Source organism: Portunus trituberculatus, chromosome 15, assembly GCF_017591435.1.
Source record: "Portunus trituberculatus isolate SZX2019 chromosome 15, ASM1759143v1, whole genome shotgun sequence".
Classification (NCBI taxonomy): domain Eukaryota; kingdom Metazoa; phylum Arthropoda; class Malacostraca; order Decapoda; family Portunidae; genus Portunus; species Portunus trituberculatus.
In genome coordinates, this window is record NC_059269.1 from 10,175,044 (window position 1) to 10,197,057 (window position 22,014).

A 22,014-nucleotide genomic window follows, 5' to 3' on the forward strand; every position below is an offset into this window, starting at 1 on the left:
TTTTTTGCTTGTCTGATTTTTGCATGTCCTTTTAGCTTCGTCGCAGTCACTAACCCGAAAAGGCATAACTGTAAACACACACCCAAACCTGTAGCTCCTGACCGACACCAGCGCGGGACCTGGTCAGCCTCACAGCAGTACAATGACAAGACGGTTCACCCTCCAGACCACACAATGGGAACAAGAAGCCCTAGTTTAGAAGGAAAGAGGGGTAAAGGGGGGATCTGTAGTGAGTCAGGGAGGAAGCTTTGTTTTAACTTGCAGTTGGCGAAGAAAATGAAAGTTCTCAGAAATATTTATTGTTTAAAAGGCCTTATTCCCCGAAGAACAATATTATAGAGTAGGGAATTGTAGCATTTCCTCAGAAGCTCTTTAAGGGTGATAGCTTGTTGCAAATAGTGAGAAAGGAAGACATTAGCTTGTTAGTCTCATCCTGTGTGTTAGCGAGGAGAAGTAGTGTGGTTAGAGTTGAGTGACCTGTCAGACGTTTCCACAGTTTTGCTATGACTGCATTTCCTCTCAGAGCTGATAAGGAGTGTTACCAGAAAAGACGACTTGCGAATGAGTAAAGAACGCGAAACACAGGTGGACCATGACGATACGAGTACTAGAAATATTTTTGAATATAAGAAAATCAACATATAAGAACATATATTGAGGGAAGCTGCAAGAAATCATCTGGCCTACACGTGGCGGTCCCTGTATTTTCGGGCTTTCTCTCGTTTTTTTTTTTTCCTTACAACTAGAGGCCGTCCAAAGCTACAAGAACTAGAAAATAAACCTCTCACTTGTCGCTCAATGGTACTTGCACACATAGGGCTGTATTGATAACACCTTCCCTTCTCACTACGACAATTTTACAGGGCCACAGAAACGATTAACCGGGTTTACAAGACAGTTTCTCCTTTTAATAAACTAGAAATCTTGCCAGTCCATCACCAGAACCATAAAAACACTCTTAAGACACGAGTATCTTCAACTGGAGCCTTTGGAAAGCAGTGATGGTGAGGGAGCAAAGCGTTTCAGAATACAGGTCAAATATTGAGGCTTGAAAACGAGGCCGGGCACTTTGACATGTTGATCTGTCGTAAAACACCCAATTTCAGGAGACACACATGAGTAGTTCCCTCAAAAAAACACAACTATGCAATCTTTATCCAGGGCACAAATAAAGCGGAGATGGAGATACGATACGAATAGAATAAGGGAGTATATACTTTTGAATTGACTGTGTTGCAAGAAACTCAAGAGGAAGAGAGGAAGAGAGGTGGCCTTAAGACTCCCTTGCTCGGAAGAGAGTTGGGCAATGCAGCCTTGACGCCCACCTGCCGCTGCGCCGAGGGACGAGGCATCACTCTGCTAACAAGTCACTTACCGCGGGATGTCAAGGGCTGCGTCGCTTAATGAAGAACCACCTGCCACTGCCATGAATGCACACATTATTCAGCTTAATCCCTTTAGTGCTACGACGCATTATCCTGCTTACTATTTGGTGATCTTATAAGCTTCAGTTATTTATGTGGGAGATTAAAATAGTGAAGACTGTGGCCATTAATCTTCTGACCTCCATAGACCCTTCCTAACATCAGTAAAATTTTCTAATCACATCCAAACTTATGGTAAAAATGTGTCCCAGTACTGAAGGGGTTAACCATTACTTTGAAGAAAACTACTATTTGTTCTCGAGATGCTTTTACCATTGGGCTTCGTCACACACACACACACACACACACACACACACACACACACACACACACACACACGAAGTAAGCAAAGTGCACCAAACGCTTTCTTGTTTATGTTCATAGCAATGTGACGTTACACTCTTCCTCCTCCTCCTCCTCCTCCTCCTCCTCCTCCTCCTCCTCCTCCTCCTCCTCCTCCTCCTCCTCCTCCTTATCCTCTCTACCACTCCTTTTCTTATTACTCTTATTCTTCCATTTATTTCTTCGTTGTTGTTTTATGTTTTCTTAGTCATAATGTTTTCCTTTCTTTTTTACTTGTTTATCCTATTCTTTGGTCGTGTCCGTGTGTGTGTGTGTGTGTGTGTGTGTGTGTGTGTGTGTGTGTGTGTGTGTGTGTGTGTGTTTTGGTTACTTTGTGTTAGTTTGTTTGTTTATGGAGTTTTAGACACGTGGGTGGTTGTGTATGTGTGTGTGTGTGTGTGTGTGTGTGTGTGTGTGTGTGTGTGTGTGTGTGTGTGTGTGTGTGTGTGTGTGTGCGTGATGATTAATGTGTGTGTGTGTGTGTGTGTGTGTGTGTGTGTGTGTGTGTGTGTGTGTGTGTGTGTGTGTGCGCGTGTGTGTGTGCGCGCCTGAAATAAATTTTTCTTGGCCTCCTCTGTCTTTCAACCTCTTAACTTCCTTCCACACATCTCTCTCTCTCTCTCTCTCTCTCTCTCTCTCTCTCTCTCTCTCTCTCTCTCTCTCTCTCTCTCTCTCATCCTCCTTACAACTCCATTATTTTCATTGTTGTTATCCTTTCTCTTTCCTTTCGTTATCTCGTCCACCTCTCAAGATCCTTCTCATTTTCCTATCCGTCTTCCTCCTCCATATCCTCCTCCTCCTCCTCCTCCTCCTCCTCCTCCTCTTCCTCCCAATGGTCAGTGGACACCCACCCACCAGACGACCTCTACCCATCTCTCTCTCTTTCTTCCTCTTCCTGCCCCTCGTATCTCTCTCTCTCTCTCTCTCTCTCTCTCTCTCTCTCTCTCTCTCTCTCTCTCTCTCTCTCTCTCTCTCGTTATTTGCTCTCCTTCTCTTCCCTGAGTCTTGTTTTTCCGATCAGTTATCTCTCTTCCCTTTCTCCACCCTTGTTTCCTACTCGCCTTTTTTGTTTCCCCTTCTTTCGTCTTCCTCAGTAGTCTTCCCCTTCCTACCCGCTGCCCCCTTCCCTCCCCTTGCCCCACCCATCCCCTCCCTCCCTCCTCCCGGTCGAGGCAACGCATCACTGCCTCTGAATTACCACGAGTTGTGACATTTTGTAACTGTCTTGCCGCCCGGCTGTGTTTGTACATCTGTGTTGGCATTTATGACTGTCTTGTTGGGAGCGAGCGAGCGATACAGAAAGAGAGAGAAGAGAGAGAGAGAGAGAGAGAGAGAGAGAGAGAGAGAGAGAGAGTGTGTGTGTGTGTGTGTGTGTGTGTGTGTGAGTGTATGTGTCTGGTCGAGGAATGTTCTCTATGTTATATATTTTTTCTTCTCCTTGATGGGTGAATACAAGCTGTGATATTATTCTATTTTCTGCGTGTGTGAATCTGTGCGCAACCCTCTCCCTCTCCTCTCTCTCTCTCTCTCTCGCTCTGCAAACACATGTGGGCAGTGCGTCACTTGCCTTATCTCCACTGCACTCGCCGACGGAGCGCTGTCGGCCCCTTCACGCCTCCCACCAACCATCACCATCAACGCGACTTGCTGCCTGAGAGAGATTTAGGAGGTCCTTTTGCACAAACGTTTCCTCGTCGTATCTTTACTACTTATACAAGCTCTGGTGGAAGTTATTTGGAGTATTTGACGATTCTAGTACTGGCTAAATAAAGATTTTACTCATTTTGCTCGTAGGACGTAAATATTCTCAAACGTTTAATTTGTACTATTTAAACAAGCTCTACTAAAAGTTATGAGGGTATTTTATAATTCTAGTAATGGTTAAACACGAAATCTGCACCGTTAATGGCAGAAATTATCAAGAAAACAAGACTGATTATCTCTGAGGCCATTGAAACTTGTACATGTAGGAGTGTAAGCGTCGCAAAATGATGAGCATTAAGGCTGAGAGTGGTAGCCTCGAGAGATGCGATAATCCTGCACCACCGAAAGAAAAGTAGCGAGCAAAGGAAAAAAAGCAAGTCAACACATCCAACCATGAGTCAAAAATACACAGCCTTCTTAGCTCATATGAGGGGTGGGATCAACAGCTACTAGGAAATGTGGTAACCTCGAGAGATGCGATAATCTTGAACTACTGAAAGAAAAGTAGCGAGCAAAAGAAAGAAGCAAGTCAACAAGTCCAACCATGAGTCAAAAATACACAGCCTTAACTCATTCATGGGGTGGGATCAACAGCTACTAGGAAATGTGAGAAGGCGAGGAATTAGAGAATAAAAACAGGTGCCTACATGTTACACGCTGCTGGAGGGGACAAGGGGCGGCGCCAGGCCAGTGTTTAGGGACCAGGTATAAACACAGGGAAGGGAAGGGGAAGTGTGGTAGATTAGACACGACTTTTATTTAGCCTTCGTAGGAAAAAAATAAGACAAATGTTATGAGGAGAATATCGAGGTTTTAAGGGAAGATGGCCTTGGTTGATTACACTGCGCGTTGTATCTGTTTTTTTTTTTTTTTGTCTTTCTTTTATAATTATTGTTGATACGTGGGTGGTAGCGGGTGCGGAAGACAGCTGGCTATGTGTGTGTGTGTGTGTGTGTGTATGTGTGTACGAGTGTTTTTTTTTTCTCTCTCTTTTTGTATACTGCGCATCTTGGGTATCTCATCAGTCACCACTCACCACACACACACACACACACACACACACACACACACACACACACACACACACACACACATCAAACGTTTTAACATTTTGCAACTATAAAAAAAATGTTGATAAATGCTTTTCTTCCTCTTTGCACACCACATCTTTCTACTTTTTTTTTCTGTGTGTGTGTGTGTGTGTGTGTGTGTGTGTGTGTGTGTGTGTGTGTGTGTGTGTGTGTGTGTGTGCTCGTTCTATCAGCAGCACACATAAAAAAAAGGAGAAAAAACCTCAATTATCACATGAATTTTTTAAACTATCCTTAAATGATGAAGCGTCGATCGTCTGACTTTTTAAATGTGTAGATAAATAATAATATTTTCTCAGATTTTATTTTACTTTTTAATTTACTTTGTGTTCGTTTCTTCGTTGTTCGTTTTCTGGACAAAGGAAAAAGTGGTTTCTTAAGTTAAAAAAAAGAAAAAGTGATACTTCAGCGGCTGCTACTACTACTACTACTACTACTGCTACTACTACTACTACTACTACTACTACTACTACTACTACTACTACTACTACTACTACTACTACTACTACTACTACTACTACTACTACTACTACTACTACTACTACTACTACTACTACTACTACTACTAATGCTGCTGCTACCACCACTACAATTACTACAATAATACTAATAACAGTAATAATAGGTGTACTATCAGTAGGTAAACAAGAAAAAGCAAAGCAATAAGTCTTAAAACGACCGTAAAGTGTTTTAAGGCCAGCAAAAATGAGCATTTATGTGTCTTCTAATCAGCGCCTTGCAGTGTACAATCAGCGTCTTTCTTGTTTACGCACCGTCAGGCCGAGGAGGCTAAAGTAAATTTGAATATGTATAACTTTTCTTCTTACACGACAAGTACCAAGCAACTTATCTGAAGGCGTCGAGTTGTCTTGCAAGATTCCTATCAGATTTTAACTCTCGATGGTTCATTTCCCCAAGATACACGCATGCGGGAATCATAAGTCGGTGGGTTTTGTGGGCAGTTCTCCACGTGAAGCTGTAAAGATGCAAACGCGAGGTGATTATTATCCAAGACCTTTGTGATAGAGATCCAAGAGCAGCTGTTAGAAATTGCTGTTGCGTTTATTAGTCATTTGCACGGAGTTTTAAGCCATTATCACCGAGGCCAGTTTGGGTTGTTGCTATCTACTGTGTAAATAGCTACTAATTAACAATGCAGGGTTACCGGATCTAACACTGCACAGCCTCAAAGAACGTACGAGATCAGTGGTGGCTAACGCACGATTTTAAAAAGCTGACATCATTGTTTTTTGTTTTAGTTTTCACTTGCTATGTCGTAGTAGTAGTGTAGTAGTAGTAGTAGTAGTAGTAGTAGTAGTAGCAGTAGTAGTAGTAGCAGTAGTAGTGGTTGTAGGGTTGTAGTAGTATTAGTAGTGGTATTAATGGTAATATTAGAAGTAGTAGTAGTAATAGTAGTTGTAGTAGTAGTAGTAGTAGTTGTAGTAGTAGTAGTAGTAGTAGTAGTAGTAGTAGTAGTAGTAGTAGTAGTAGTAGTAGTAGTAGTGGGTATACCTTAAACATATTCGACTCAATGTGAAAAGAAACTAACCACTATTTTCCTTTGACTCGTTTCTTTAATTTTATGTCTTGTGGAAATAAATCAACGGTGGAAGTACGAATTATAAAATCTTCCACCGCCAGCTTTACGTGCTCTGACATCCACAGACGTTCGCGCCGCAAAGGAAGACTGCGCCATACTGAAGAAAAATATGAAGCTTTTAAAAAAATATTATTCATCATTAACCTAAAGAATAATGTCGATGTTCAGTTGAGCGTGCGATTAAAGCGTTGATAAATCACCCACAGTGACAGCATGAATGATAACCTTCACTGTGGAAGCCTAATTCAATAAAATTTTTCCTGCAAGAATAATGTGTTTTTACGATGGCACAAAACCCGTCACATTCCCCACAGCGCCAAACTGTCTATATAGTTTCCCACACCTTGCTTTAGTCTCTGGTAAACTCTGGAACTCCCTGCCTACTTCTGTATTTCCATCGACTTGACTTCATTTTAGGAGGGGAAGTTTCAATACGTTATTTGTCCCAGGCTTTTGGCTAACTCCGTCACTCTTCAAGGGAACTGGCAATCAAATGGGACTTTCTTTTCTTGTTTTTGTTGCCCTTGGCCAGCTTCCCCTCTTGCATATAAAGAAAAAGAACCTTCTGTGGGAAAAGCAACGAGGAAAGAATGAAGGAGAGAAGTTATTCATCCCTTGCCTTGTTCAGTTCATCACAAGGTTATTAAGTTTTTCAAGACGTTCCAAGGCAGCGGGAAGTAACAGTAAGGGAAGTAGCGGTGGCGGTGATGATGGTGGCGATAGTAGCAGCAGTAGTCGTTAACCCCTTCAATGCCGGGACACATTAGGAAGGGTCTATGGAGGTCAGAAGATTAATGACCACATTCTTCACTATTTCAATCCCACACATGAGTTTCTGAAGCTGTATAGAATCACAAAATAATAAGCAGAATGAATAGGGAAAAACGTCATGGTATTGAAGGGGATAATAAGGTTATTATATCACCATCCTCACTACTGAAAGAACTCTAGCACAATTTCGTAAGACAATATACAGCCAATATACAGCAAAGCAAAGCATGAACACTTCTCGTTTTGTTGCCACGCTCAGTAATGATTGAGGCAGAGGCTAACGTCATTCTGCCACTCTGCCTCCTCGACGGGGCCTAAAGAGGAGGATACAGGCGGCGAGGTGCTCACGGCCAATCAGTGAAGGTGACTGTCCCCGAGTACGGGTGGCAAATATGCTCTTGACACCCAATGCTCCACTGTCACACACGCCTTTCTTGCTGGCCAGACGCTGACACTGTATCACACATACCACACACACACACACACACACACACACACACACACACACACACACACACACACACACACACACACACACACACACACACACACACACACACACACACACACACACGTACGTATGAATTTCTATATATGTAGTGCTTTTAACGACTTCCAGGTCAGAGGTCAGTTCAGATAGCCTTCCCAAAGTACGTGGTCAAATGTCTTAAGGAAGGAAGGAATACGAAGATGGAACGATGAGAGAGAGAGAGAGAGAGAGAGAGAGAGAGATAATTAATATTAGTGAATCAAGATATGTATTAATCCCATGTGTTTTAATGTTTATTTTTTTCATTTACAGGGAGAGCGGAGACCAGCGGTACGCAGCGGCCAGGGAGGTGAGACATTAACTCCTGGTAGTAGTGGTGGTGGTGTTGAATGTTGTGATGTATGCTGTAGTATGGTGTGTATGGTGTATGGTGGCAATGTAGTGTCCCTATGAAGATTTAACCAATTCAGTACTGGGACACATTTTTACTTTGAGATTAGTGTACCATTAGACCATTATATGGACATTAAGAAGGGTCTATGGAGGTCAGAAGATTAATGGCCACAGTCTTTAGTATATCAATCCCCACATGAGTTTCTGAAGCTCTATAAAATCAATATTAACCAGAATGAATATGGAAACGCGTCATGATACTGAAGAGGTTAAAAAGTGAAAATATTCTGCTGAAACTATTTGAATATGTGCTCGTAAAAAATCCAAAGCGATATGGATGTTTTTTGAGTCGCATCCACGAGAAGGAAGGAGAAGAAAAACTGGAAGGAGGAAGGTGAATGAAAGCAACATTGTGAATTATCGACACGTACATGTTGGCACGAGCATTACCAGAGATGGAGGTCGTGTGGCTTTGTTATGCAGCGTGACGAGGATCTCAAAGAAGCATGCAATCAGGAAACACACCACGCATCATGATAGGCTGCTTACACACACACACACACACACACACACACACACACGCACACACACACACACACACACACATAGATAGATATTAATTGACCACAATTAAGTTACATTTGAATGAAATTACATAAACGAAATAAAAGAAAAGATGAAAACAAACTCACTAACAAACTAGTAAAAGCTAAATGGAAGTAAAAGTACATGCACACACACACACACACACACACACACACACACACACACACACACACACACACACACACACACACACACACACACACACACACACACACACACACACACACACACACACACACTCCTTCCTACTCCTCATGTTGCTTTCTTTTCTCGTCTTAACTTCATGTATTTTTTTGGGTGGAGTTCTGCCCGGTGGACACGAACACGCCCTCTATTGGAGAGAGAGAGAGAGAGAGAGAGAGAGAGAGAGAGAGAGAGAGAGAGAGAGAGAGAGAGAGAGAGAGAGAGAGAGAGAGAGAGAGAGAGAGAGAGAGAGAGAGAGAGAGAGAGAGAGAGAGAGAGAGAGAGAGAGAGAGAGAGAGAGAGAACATATGCTAGTGATTCATATTGTTGAACGGCCTATGTGCAGTTGTTACACCGGAAGATGGACTGTGTTTATGTAGGCCCACTTTCTTGCGAGAGGTGAAGGCAACACTTAAAGGGATCCTGGACGACCGGACGGCACCAGGAAGGAGCAAACAATAGGTGTCGCATAAATCAGTGTGAGGTGCATGTGCGGCAGAGATCTTCCTGAGGCTCGGCAAGAGTCCTGAACCTGATGTCAGAGATAAAGGTGTCCCATTGGAGGAAAACTTGAGATTAAGAACCAATACGTCTTCTGAGAACAAACGGTCGTATATTGCAGGTTTTGTCTTCCGAGAAATATGACTCCAGCTAGAACCTCACTAATGGACCGCCAAACACAGGGCCTGCCCTCACACACACACACACACACACACACACACACACACACACACACACACACACACACACACACACACACACACACACACACACACACACACACACACACACGCCTTGAACTATGCACAGACATTGGCCATAATTTCAAAATGTTTATTAGACACAAAGCCCCTTTATGGCTTTTATTTTACACAAGTTAGTTTGGTGTTTATCTTGTGGAGTTGGGGGATGGGCACATCCCTGCTTCCTCGAGGCTTCTGCTGCGGCACTGCACGGGAAGGCAAGACACCGGTGACTCATGCGTGACTCCCGATGTACTTGCCAGCACCTCTCAGCTCTCAACTCCCAGCCGAGTGAGCTTCCTGCCATCCTAGTAAACCGAGACTAGTCCATCAGGGGGAAAAAAGTGAAAGGACACTAACCCAAAACAACAACGTCTGTTTATTTGCGTCTAATGTTTTACTGACACTGAATCTTAATCGACATGGCGATCATATTGTTTTTCGCTTACTTTGCACACGTCTGTGGTTCATTCATTTATATTTCATAATGGTGTTTACATGTTTGCAGTGATAAGATTTTTTGTTTGCCGAACACGTCTGAAGTGGTGTCGAGAATATTAATAAAGTAGTAGCTAATGTGTGTGTGTGTGTGTGTGTGTGTGTGTGTGTGTGTGTGTGTGTGTGTGTGTGTGTGTGTGTGTGTGTGTGTGTGTGTGTGTGTGTGTGTGTGTGTGTGTGTGTGTGTGTGTGTGTGTGTGTGTGTGTTTCATTGCCACAAGAGCCTCCAGTGTTGAAGGTGTGTCTTCAGGAAGTGAGTGACACAAGGTTATGTTGTGAGGCTGTGGTGATAGTGATAGGGTGTGTGTGTGTGTGTGTGTGTGTGTGTGTGTGTGTGTGTGGTGCCAGGAGTAAGTCTGAGGGTGTGTCTTTCCCAGAATGCGAGCGGAAGGAGGTGCAGGTGCGGCCCGGCCAAGAGGAGTGGCTGGTCTCCCCGGGACACGCGTGGCCGGGGGTCGCCGACGGGTCGCAAAAGACGTGCCTGTGGAAGGTTAAGGTAAGTATCATTGATGTCATTTTATTACACTGTTGTTATTGTTGTTGTCAGTAGACTCACATGCCTTTGGTGAGCCTCACTCCCATACAAGGAAGGATGTGTATGGGAGTGAAGGTGACCGTGCAGTAGCTGCGCCACACCAGCACTCCACATCACCAAGGATTTTAAAGCTCAGGGTCGAAACGCACTTACAGTTGAGTTGCAGGGAAGCTGTGAGGCTACAGTGTTGCACGCACTGACGGCTCTGGCGCCTCCGCTTACTGATGACATTCATATGTAAACCAATTCATTTATAAACTAAATCTGTTCCTGGTATGGCTCAGACTGTCTGATAAGGTAACTTTTCTATAATTCTGCTGCTTAGGTGCGGCACGTCATGTCTGTCGGGTTTTGTTTTTTTCTCATGATTATTATCGTACATAGTTGTTGACGTTAAATTTTATCTAATATCTAATATCTGACCAAACCAGTTATTTGCCTAGATTATCCTGTGACACATGGGCATCATCGATTATGTTAATTTGCACTCCATCAAAGTATGCTCAAGAAAACATTTATTGCTTATATATCACACGTGCTGCTCAAGAATTTCCGTGGTGAATTTTCCACTGATACGTTGCACTGCTTAGGGTGCTTCTTGTCTCTTCTGTTATGGCCCATTTGAAATGACCGTCGTTATATTGTTATCTTTAAAGTATATAGAAAGAGAAGAAGCTTGTTAGTGCCACGTGAGGCCACAGGACTTAGATGTACAGCCTCCATCACAAGCGGTACACTCCGGGCTTTATCATACATGGTAATGAGACAATGACCAGACAGATAATATAGGTAGTGGTAGTCAGACCTCACATTCTCATTCATCTCCTTTTACACTCATCTTACATCTTTTCACCTGCCTTCATATGTCCTTCCTTGCGTTTCTTTGCCTACCTGTCCTTTCCTTCCCTTGTCCGCACCACTCTTCCCCGGCCAATCCCATCCATAGTGAGAAAACAAACCTGGATCAAGTTTTTGCCGCCACCCGGTGTGCTCCGCAACCAGCAGCGCGCCGTGCCGCGCCACACCACGGACTTGACGCTATAATTGTTGACTTTATTCAGCTATTCTCTTTGCGTTATACGATTGTAGTGCAAGACATTTCCAAGTTAATTGCGAAGGCAGTTTTACCCCCATTGCTCCTTATAAAAGTAAATATAATGGCGACTTAAACTTAAGGTCCTGATTTGTCGGTGTGGAGGTGCTGTCTGCACATTGTGTTCCTCAGTGCGTGGCATCCCGTCCAGCAGGTTGTTGCCGCCGCCGCCGCCGCCGCCGCCGCCGCCGAAACCGCCGCCTCGTCCTTGCTGTGGTTTCTCCATGCCATTAATCTGCACTTATCTATTGGTGCTTGTCGTCTTTCAGGGTTGAGGTGTTTTTGCAATGTTTCCTTATAATTGTTGTGAGGACTAGAATATTTATAGGTATCTGTATCGTTTTGCGAGTTGTGCATGTGTTAGTTATGTTTTTAAGTGATATTGTTTCGTTGGTTTTTCACACGCCAGTCAGTGGAATGTCCGGTTTCTAGTGATGAGAGACAGCGAAGGTCTCATTCAGTCAATATTTAACTTCACTGCCTCACTCCGACTTGCCGGTCACTTGGTAGCCTAATTTTAGCCACGAGCTGACTTCCTTCACTTATAAAAATTTACAATATAGTCAGATTACTTAATAACAACATACAGGATACTGCCATTTAAAATTGACGTATAAGAGCGAGTGGCTTATTAAGATATCCACGGGCCTGCTCTTCTGACTTGCAATACACGCTTCCTTATATATTTGAAGTTGTTTTGAAGTGACAAGTTGTGCAGAGATGCTCTACTGCAAGATGCTGCCCACGCCACGCTAGCAGGCGGATGTTGTGTCTCTGTGCTTGTCATTAGTCACCCAGCGTCAACACTCCCGGGGCACCTGTACAACCACAACTTAGCTCGCCTCAAAACACCGATAGTCATATTTACATAAACTTGTTCCTTTTTCCACTATCTCATCTTGTCTGTTACGATGTCTAGATACTCGTACACCAGCCAGTACTTTAGCTCCATATCTTTCCACATGCCGACTCCTTTCAACTTGAGTTTTAGTTGGTGTTGTGGCGGTGGTTAACTACAAACCTGGTAAGAAGGGACTCCCCTCCCGCCTCACCACTGTCCGCCACCAGTAGCCTTCTTCAGCATTCCTATCTCCGCCCATTGACTACCAGTCGACCCACCTCTGATCTGTTAAGCCAGATGTGTTGGGGCCTGGCCTGAAACCTGAGCCACATAGTCCTCTGTTCGTTGCAGACTAAAGTATCGGGTTTCAGTTACGTTTAGAATGCTTATATGACACTTAACTAAAAACAAATTGTAAGAATAGTATAATAGCTTGTGATGTTTCATAGGAGTAAGGTGTATTCTATAGGTAAAGATCCCCTGTATGAAAATTGAATAGAAATTACTTATTGAATTGATTGCAGTTAAGAGATCACACATCACGTTGGACAGTTGTGTAACAGTAGTGAGACTACACTTTCCAGCCACAGTACATCCTCTGACACGAGCCAGTGAAAGACTAAGGAATGAGTAGTGCATAGCAACACTCGAGAAGTTACATGAATGAAAACGCTATAAATATAAAACGAAATGTCATAGAGCAGATAGATCATGATGAATGAAGGAGTTAAGCCACAAACAAGGTTGACTAGTACAACCTATCCTAACTGGAGTTGGTGTATACGTACGTACTATTCTTGGCTACAGGAACCAGGAAGAGGGACAACTCAGCTAAGGTTTACGGTGCCCTGCTCGCTCACCACCCAGACAGCACACGATGGCCGCTGATTAAACTGCAGCGCTCAGAAAAACAAGTTCGGTGGGAGCTGAAAACGATGAATATAATCCGGAAGTGATGGGCTGAGATGGGAAGCGGCTCTGAAGGGAGGATAGGAGGGGGAAGATGGGGATGGGAGGGAGGAAGGTGAGGCTGCTGGGAGACACCAAGGCCACACCACCAATTCCTGCCACGCGCCTGCCCTTCTCCACCCACCGCAGGAAGCCGGACCAGCTGGGATTGGTATTCACGGCGGGAGTCGCTGGTAGTCGTGCAGGAAGATTCGTTGTTTCTTCAGCGCTTCAAAATGGCCAGGAAAGAATTGCTTATCAGGGACGAATAGACACTAAATTCATGACCTAACCACTTTCCTTCCTGTTTGTACTATCTCCCACCAGCCAGCCAGCCAGCCTCCACCCAGCTACTCTCACTCCCCCTGGGCCCAACATTGCCACCACCACATTACCATACTTCAGTTTGTCTCCCCCCGCATGTTTAGTCGGCAGCGGTAGTGGTTGTCAGAATCAAACAAACATCGAAGACAAATTAATGTCTTCGTCGACCTGTCCACTGTCTGGCCAAACCCACAAACAGACACGCCACAAGCACATCATGCCAGTGTGAACTATATCCTTTTTCGTGAGGAATGGTTAGTGAACTGAGTCTCGACCTCTGCTTTCCTCTCTTACACACGCTGTGAAAGCAGGGCGTGGAGGAGGAGGAGGAGACAGCGGCGTGTTGAGGCACTTTGCTCAATATTTTAAGCTGTTTCGTGTGGCTGCACTCATGCGAATGTTTATTATAAAGCTCTATAATCGGTCGTTCATGGTGACCAGTTCACGCTCAGATTGGTCCTTATGGAAGTCCGTTGTCAGCCTTCAACCAAGAATAATTGGAAGTGATTAATTCTGCTTGCAAAATTAATGAGGCAGAGCTGCTGGTGAGATAGCTATCAAGAGAGCTAAATTTATTCTCCCACGCACAAAAAAGAAAGAAAGAAAACACTTAAATGCCGATACACAGCAACTCCATTAAGACGGGTGTGGCTGAGTCTCTTTCACTAACACCACCAACATCACCAACAACACACAGAACACGTCTTGGATTATATATATATATATATATATATATATATATATATATATATATATATATATATATATATATATATATATATATATATATATATATATATATATATATATATATATATATATATATATATATATATATATATATATATATATATATATATATATATATATATATATATATATATATATATATATATATATATATATATATATATATATATATATATATATATATATATATATATATATATATATATATATATATATATATATATATATATATATATATATATATATATATATATATATATATATATATATATATATATATATATATATATATATATATATATATATATATATATATATATATATATATATATATATATATATATATATATATATATATATATACACCACCAACATCACCAACAACACACAGAACACGTCTTGGATATATATATATATATATATATATATATATATATATATATATATATATATATATATATATATATATATATATATATATATATATATATATATATATATATATATATATATATATATATATATATATATATATATATATATATATATATATATATATATATATATATATGGCCTTCCTTCACCATTTACAAATCTTTCTTCTAGTCTCTCTCTCTCTCTCTCTCTCTCTCTCTCTCTCTCTCTCTCTCTCTCTCTCTCTCTCTCTCTCTCTCTGTCAGTAGGTGCAGTGGTAGTAATGAGCGGTCTTCTCCCCCCAGGCTCCCCCAGGTCACGGTGTGATGGTGGAGCTTGTCCGTCTGAGGCTTCGTCGTTCCCGCCGCTGCTCCGCCTCTCGCGTGGAGGTGGTGCCGGCGGGTTCTGTCACTCGTGCCCGCACCCGCCCGCTCGCTAGGTGAGTCTTCAGCTTAAGTAGGACCTACTCTTGTCTTTGTCTTATGTTGTCACTTGCTTTGAAACAGACATCTACATTTTTCTAGTGCATTGTGGTATTGGGGCAGTGTTCAGGCAGTTCCTGTAGCTCAGATTACTTCCAGACTTTCCCATCACGTGGTATCTTTGTTCCAGGTTCTGTGGACGGATCCCCAAAACAAGGGTGTGGAGGACAACATTTTCAGAAGTTAACATCGAATACAAGAAAGGCAAGAATGTCCGGGGACGAAGGCGGCAGGCAGACCGCCCAGGGCCTCATTCTGGCAGCAGGGAGAACGCCGCCGCCTCGTCCTCCAGGAGCCAAGCAGCACGCGACCGCGCTGAGAGACTCAAGCGCATCAAAGCCCTTTACGAACTCTATAAGATAAGGAACAGGCAGAATATGTTGTCGCAGCGGCACAGAAGTCAAGAACCACAGTCTGACAGCAGCAGATATTACCAGCGCAGCAGAGCCTATGAGTCTTCTGGTAGCCGCCGGTTTTACAGACATCTGAACGATATGGATATGGATGAAGATAATTCTACCCGCATTGACAACGATGACTTGTTGCTTGATGGCGACCGTTTCATATACGATCTGGACAGCAATACTTACGGCGCCACGACTGTGCGCAGGCATTCCATCGACGTGAGGCTCCTTGGATTAGGAGAGCCTGCCTGGTTTAATTCAGACTTTGTCATTCACAGCGAAGGAAATGAGACTGATCCTCAACTGGAACATTACCTAGAGGACAATGAATTAGAACGCGAGTTGAGCCTGCAGTCACGCCGCAATGCCTCAGAGGAAGCCAGCAGCCAAGACCTCACTAACCTTATCTCGGAGTCTGGGGATGAGCCACTGGAAAGACACCGGAGATCTCCCAGACGCCACCACGATACTGACGCTTCCCAAACATCTCGCCGGCAGCAGTATCGCGTCTCACTAAAGAACCACCTGAGGCACTCTTCGAACTCTCGCGGCCGTAACGAAATTATTCCCAACAAGCCCACGAAACCAACACACGGTGGGTTCAATGACTACAAGAAGATTGGATACGGAAACTCTAAAGTATCATTGGAGACGCACAGCAGAAGAGGCCACCGCAACAGGCTCGAAGGTGGCAGGAGGAGGAAGAAGGATGAATATTTTGTGATCAAGGTAGAGTCACGTATATGCAGTTGTGAAGCTACTGAAGGGTTTCTCTCATATTCCAATACATCCCCTTCATATTGTACTTAATACATCATTGTCATATTATTACATTGGCACGTAACTCATTGTTGTGGAACTTAACCCCTTCAGTACAGAGACACATTTTTACTATGAGTGTGTACGATTTTATTGACATTAGGAATGGTCTATGGTCAGAAGGTTAATGGCCACAGTCTTTACGATTTTAATCACCACATAAGTTTCTGAAGCTGTATAAAACCATCCAATAGTAACCAGAATGAATATGGAAACATGTTCTGGTACTGAAGGAGTTAAAGAATATTTCTCAAAAGGATTCCTCATTTGCATACCATTTTCCCAAATTAATGCAACCGTTTTCCTCGGCAGGTGTCCACTTTTCAAACTGGATGTGGAGGACAAGTGGATGATGCTAGCGGCTGGTTTGCTAATCCAGACTACCCATATAAAACCAGCGAGAAGGGCTCCTGTTCTTGGAGGTTCAAGGTCAGTGATACGGAGTTTACACATTTGTAACAGAATGCCTTGGCAGCAAACCCTTGAACACGACATGATAGATATATACATAGATAGATAGATAGATATGTATGTATGTATGTACAGATAGATATATAGATTGATAGATGTAAGGAGTGAACAAACAATAAGTATACCAGAATATAATCTTTGTTGCATCCGAAGGTTAATTTATTAAAAAAAAAAAACAGTAGTTCATAACAGTCACCGTCATAAAACTTGAAAGTTGCATCATCGCACTCTGGCAGTCTATCCCCTCCCCCATCACCGTGTTCCAGACTGTGTATAAGACACCCTTCATTCTTCATTCCCCTGACGGCGACTATAACATAAAGCATCAGGAGGAAAAGCGTCATGATTTGTTGAGCTTATGATGGTAATGGTTAATGAATTTTTTGCATCTACCCCCTCCACTCCACCCTGACACCAGACGCCCATGAGGAGTCACTGGAAGCTGGTCTGCAAGGACTTCGTGATTCGGAAGTCACGCGACTGTCGCCGTGACCACCTGGCCATCAGGATCAACGAGGCACACTGGTCCAGGTGTGTGTGTGTGTGTGTGTGTGTGTGTGTGTGTGTGTGTGTGTGTGTGTGTGTGTGTGTGCGCGCGCGCGCCCGTGTGTGTCTGTCTGTCTGTGTGGTACAATCCTACGAGCTTCAACAAAGCTTCTCCCTCAGGTACTGCGGGCGAGAGGGTCCCAGCCTGGCCCTCACCTCCTCCCATCACGCATCAGTGGACGTGGTCCTGAACACCTTCAGGAATCGCTCCGCTAGAGTGATGTGTACTTGGGAAACTACACTCATAGGTGAGGTTGGCTTTGTGGGGGACTAAAAGTTTCATTCGAGTATCTTCAAAACAAAACAAGTAAAAAATGTTCAAATAAACGCATCGCCTTCTTCCATCACGCAGACGGCAGATCCGGTCATTGGGACGAGATGCGTGACAGGTACTGGTGGTATAACTTAACGGTGGCCAGCCCTACCACCACCACTACCACCACAACTACCACCACCACCACCACTACCACCACGCCGCCACCGCGGATAGTCCCTCAAGGAAGGCAAGACACTTTTTTGTTTTATGTGTAATATTTAAAGTCCTCTTACCTCTTTTCGGTATCCCTGATGCCAAAGGGGCACGTCTCACACTCCATGTGTTGGGAAGTTATTGTGCGAGAGGGAGAGAGAGAGAGAGAGAGAGAGAGAGAGAGAGAGAGAGAGAGAGAGAGAGAGAGAGAGAGAGAGAGAATGTCATAACTTATTTTTAAGCTTACTTGATGTGTCTTTCGTGAAAAAATAACTAGTGCAGATTGCAATATTTCATCCGTGCTTTACTTACACTCCCTTTGTGGGTCCTTCAAGGAGTTGCAACGACTACATCCACTTGACCACGCAACACACCATGTGCAAGTCAACGCCCAGCTCGTGTTCCATATACCAGGAAGGAGTGAGAGGCAGCGACAGGCAGGCCATCCTGGAGTCTCACAACAAATACCGCGCCAAGGTAGCCCGCGGAGAGGAAGGCCAAGGGTTGCCTGGGCCGCAATACTCTGCTGCCGACATGCAGCAGCTGGTCTGGAATGAGGAGCTGGCGCGGGTGGCTCAGGCGTGGGCCTCTGCCTGCCCAGATTACCACGACTGTCACGACTGTCGCAAGCTGATATCCAGTAAGATCACACACTGCTTGTGCCTCTCTCCCCCCGTCACTGTTGCTCCGGTTTGTTCGGTTCTGTGTCTCAGGAACCCCACAAAATTCACTCCCTTCCAGCAAATATAATTCTTGCGTTATGCTCCCTCTCGTCATCAGGTGACACTGCAACAAGATAACTAACGAAATCTATCATAAATTGTGAAAAATCGCAGTAGTGTCTCATGTGTAATACTATATTGGGGTTATTAGAAATTTATTACTAATATGCAAGGTAGTATTCAACTATTTTGTGTACTGAAACTGAAAACTTAACGAAACTAATTGTTGTTTTCTAACTGGGTATCTTGTCCCTCATGGCACCTCAACAGGAGACTACTACGTTGGCCAGAACATCTTCTATGAGTGGAGCAGTACCAATGCTGGCTCTGTGTGGGACACTGCGGTCAGACTTTGGTACGAAGAGGTCAAGTACGTGCCCAACTACCTCACTAAGAGATTCGTGTAAGTATATCACATTTTTCCATAATCTCTTTACATTGGCATTGCCTGCAATGTTTGGTTACAGTAACATCGACTCAAACGAGTGTCAGTGTTGGCCGAGATAAGCTACAGTCTGGTCTTCCTGACAGTTCCATGGACCACGCCGTGATCGGCCACTACACGCAGCTGGTGTGGGCCGAGACACGGGAGGTGGGCTGCGGCGCCGCCTACCACGACTGTTCCAAGGTCTTCAAGGGAAAGTCTTGGAAACTTAAATGCAAGATATATGTCTGCAATTATGGTCCAACGTGAGTTTTGTTCCTAATATTTCTTCGAATTTTAAATTTCTAGTATAAACCACCCTACACACACAAACACTTGAATATTACTTAGTATAAGTATTTTAAGATGATATTTTATTTTTTATAATTCTCTCTTCTTTCTCCCTTATTCTTGTTAGTGGTAGTAGTAGTAGTAGTAGTAGTAGTAGTAGTAGTAGTAGTAGTAGTAGTAGTAGTAGTAGTAGTAGCAATAGTAGTAGTAGTAGTAGTACCAGTACTAAAAGTAATAACAAAAATATTATTAGTATTTCCATTATCATAGTAGCAGTAAAGAAGTATCAGTAACAGTGGAAGTATTAGTACTAAGTCATGCATGAAATCATGTATTTGATGAAGGCACATCATAGTCAAAGAGAAGAGAAAAGGAACAGGCTGATCAAGCAAATATAAGGGAGTAGTTTTCTGATACATGCCTGAAAATTTACTGCATTCTCCTTTCCATCTAACACCATCGGGAAGGTATATTCCAGTCAGTGCGGGAAGTTTCCTCAGGATAAGAAATTGTACTTAAGTTGTGAAATGTTGCTGATGTCTTTTGTTTCCATTTCCAGCGGCAACTTCCTCGATAAGCCCATGTACACCATCGGGCCCGCTGCTTCAGCCTGTCCGCAAGGCTCGCGTCCGTCAGTCCAGTACCCGGGCCTTTGCAACTCGCACTGAGCCAGTGCCAAGCTTCTCCACAGCACCTCGTCGTGAACATGTACTGAAGACTGCGTCGGACGACACCCGACTGCATTGCTGACGTACTGAAGAGCTCTAGGATATAGGGAAGGCAAACCCATACAACTGTACCTGTTAGAACTATGACATTTGAGTCTGGGTTAAGCAGAATGGTTAGGCTCGTCTGAAAAGTTCCTCGTTCACTGAGTGTTGAAGCGGCATCTCATTGGTGGGTGAGTGGCGAGGCCGAGTGAATGTATAATCGTTTCCAATGCCCGCACTGCGCCGGCCTGCCTCGGTGGGCATTAGGCAGTGTTTACTGGAGCGAATGTTACCCCGTCTCCCTTTTGAACTTCACACTACGTCGTACGCTACTTCTTACTGTTAATCTGACTCATCGCCAGATCAGCTGCAATATCTATCAATTTGTGGGGCAAGAAAAAAGTTTTCCTGTCAAAAAGTGCAATTTTTTCGTAACTTTTATTTTTCTGATATCACAAACTATAATGCGTTCTGGGAAAGAAGCGCATATAGATTCAACGAATTATTCGACAAATGTAAAGATGTATTATTTTGTTGGTAATTTATGAAACAAGAAAATTTACTGCTAGACATTAAGCACACACAAATGTGCGTTTTCAGTGTAAATGAGTGTTGCCTGACTTGTTGATCTGACAGTGTCCTCCAAGTTACTGAAGCTGTGATATCTGGGTCATTGCGATGAGAAAACAGAAGACGTGTGTCAGAGGGAGGACCAACAGGAGGCTGGCTCTGCGCAGCGACCTGACGCCTCAGCGTCGGGCGTGAACCAAGGACGAAGGTGACGCGGTGCTAGCGGGCCAGGAGGAAGTCAACAGGAACTTTATGGCGTATAATATATTTCTTAATATTTATTTATGGTATGTAGGTATTTCCTTCTGGTTGTGGTCCATGATTGCGGCCATACCGCTTGTAATATATGTATAGTTTTTTGTCACATTTTAATGCATTGAGAGTGGGTTACCCACATTACATGTTACGAAGACTCGAGAGGAGTTTACATATTGGTAATAGTTGGAGTGACACCAGTGATCACTACCAGACAGTGGATGCGGCCTGTATACTCGTACACCGTTGTGACGTATTTATATTCTGTTTTGTGTCCGTTATGGGTTATGTGTCGGTGAATAATACGCCTTTACTAACAAGTGCTTCATATCACAAATGGTCACGAAATGTCAGTAAGATAAAGTGTATCTATTGGCTTTAACAAATAGTATCTTGTTTTCATTCCAATTCATCGTAACCATCTCATATAAAAGAACGTCTTGTACTTTTATCCGATTCTGATCCTAGTACGTTATGTCAACCCTGAAGTGGCCACGTCTGAAGTGCACACATTAGATTCTGATATGATGGTCTCACGTAAGGGAAATGGTGAATAGCTCTCATTTCCTGTGTTTTTGCATGCTCCAGGGTGGCCTGGTTCCACTGTACCACTCCCGCTGAGGCGAATCACCGTCTCTGTTCACGCCGCTCAAAAGACACTGAAAATTCTTGGGTCTGACTTAGTCCACGGACGTCTCCTGAGAGCTGCTAAGGAAATTGCCAGCTCCTAGTCAGTATTAGATATAAGTTTGTATAATAAATTTTTTTGACCAGATAAAACTGCTCCTTATTCTCCTTGGCCTTAGTGTTGGCTGTTCTCCTGGAAGCTGGGAAGATTCTTATGAAATTATTGTTTCTTGTAAGGGTGGTGGTGAATGATGTTGTCGAGAGGAGATTAGGAAAGGTAAGACGAGAAAAAGAGCACGGAGCAGGGTAAAACTGGGATTCTTAATCTGGGGGTTCGCGAATATCAGGAGTTATAAGATTTCCAGGGTATTTTGATAATTGATCTAATAGTATTCTTTGCATTACCATTGCATAGTGAGTTAGTGTCAATCACCAAATTAACTTTCTGTTTGATGTCAGATTACTGGGGGCTCG

General features: G+C 43.3%; 1 protein-coding gene across 2 annotated transcripts in view; it reads left to right on the forward strand.

The window, feature by feature from the left end:
• Positions 1 to 21,693, forward strand: part of LOC123504044 — a 54,407-nt gene extending 32,714 nt beyond the window's left edge. For both annotated transcript variants that reach the window (XM_045254293.1, XM_045254294.1), the window contains exons 3-14: positions 7,735 to 7,771; positions 10,223 to 10,341; positions 15,056 to 15,189; positions 15,363 to 16,365; positions 16,768 to 16,884; positions 17,345 to 17,457; positions 17,593 to 17,720; positions 17,825 to 17,975; positions 18,277 to 18,581; positions 18,934 to 19,066; positions 19,195 to 19,353; positions 19,938 to 21,693. In XM_045254293.1, coding sequence (XP_045110228.1) covers positions 7,735 to 7,771; positions 10,223 to 10,341; positions 15,056 to 15,189; positions 15,363 to 16,365; positions 16,768 to 16,884; positions 17,345 to 17,457; positions 17,593 to 17,720; positions 17,825 to 17,975; positions 18,277 to 18,581; positions 18,934 to 19,066; positions 19,195 to 19,353; positions 19,938 to 20,046 — 2,508 coding nt within the window. In that variant the 3' untranslated portion in view covers positions 20,047 to 21,693. The remainder of the gene's footprint in view (positions 1 to 7,734; positions 7,772 to 10,222; positions 10,342 to 15,055; positions 15,190 to 15,362; positions 16,366 to 16,767; positions 16,885 to 17,344; positions 17,458 to 17,592; positions 17,721 to 17,824; positions 17,976 to 18,276; positions 18,582 to 18,933; positions 19,067 to 19,194; positions 19,354 to 19,937) is intronic.
• Positions 21,694 to 22,014: the final 321 nt, after the last annotated feature.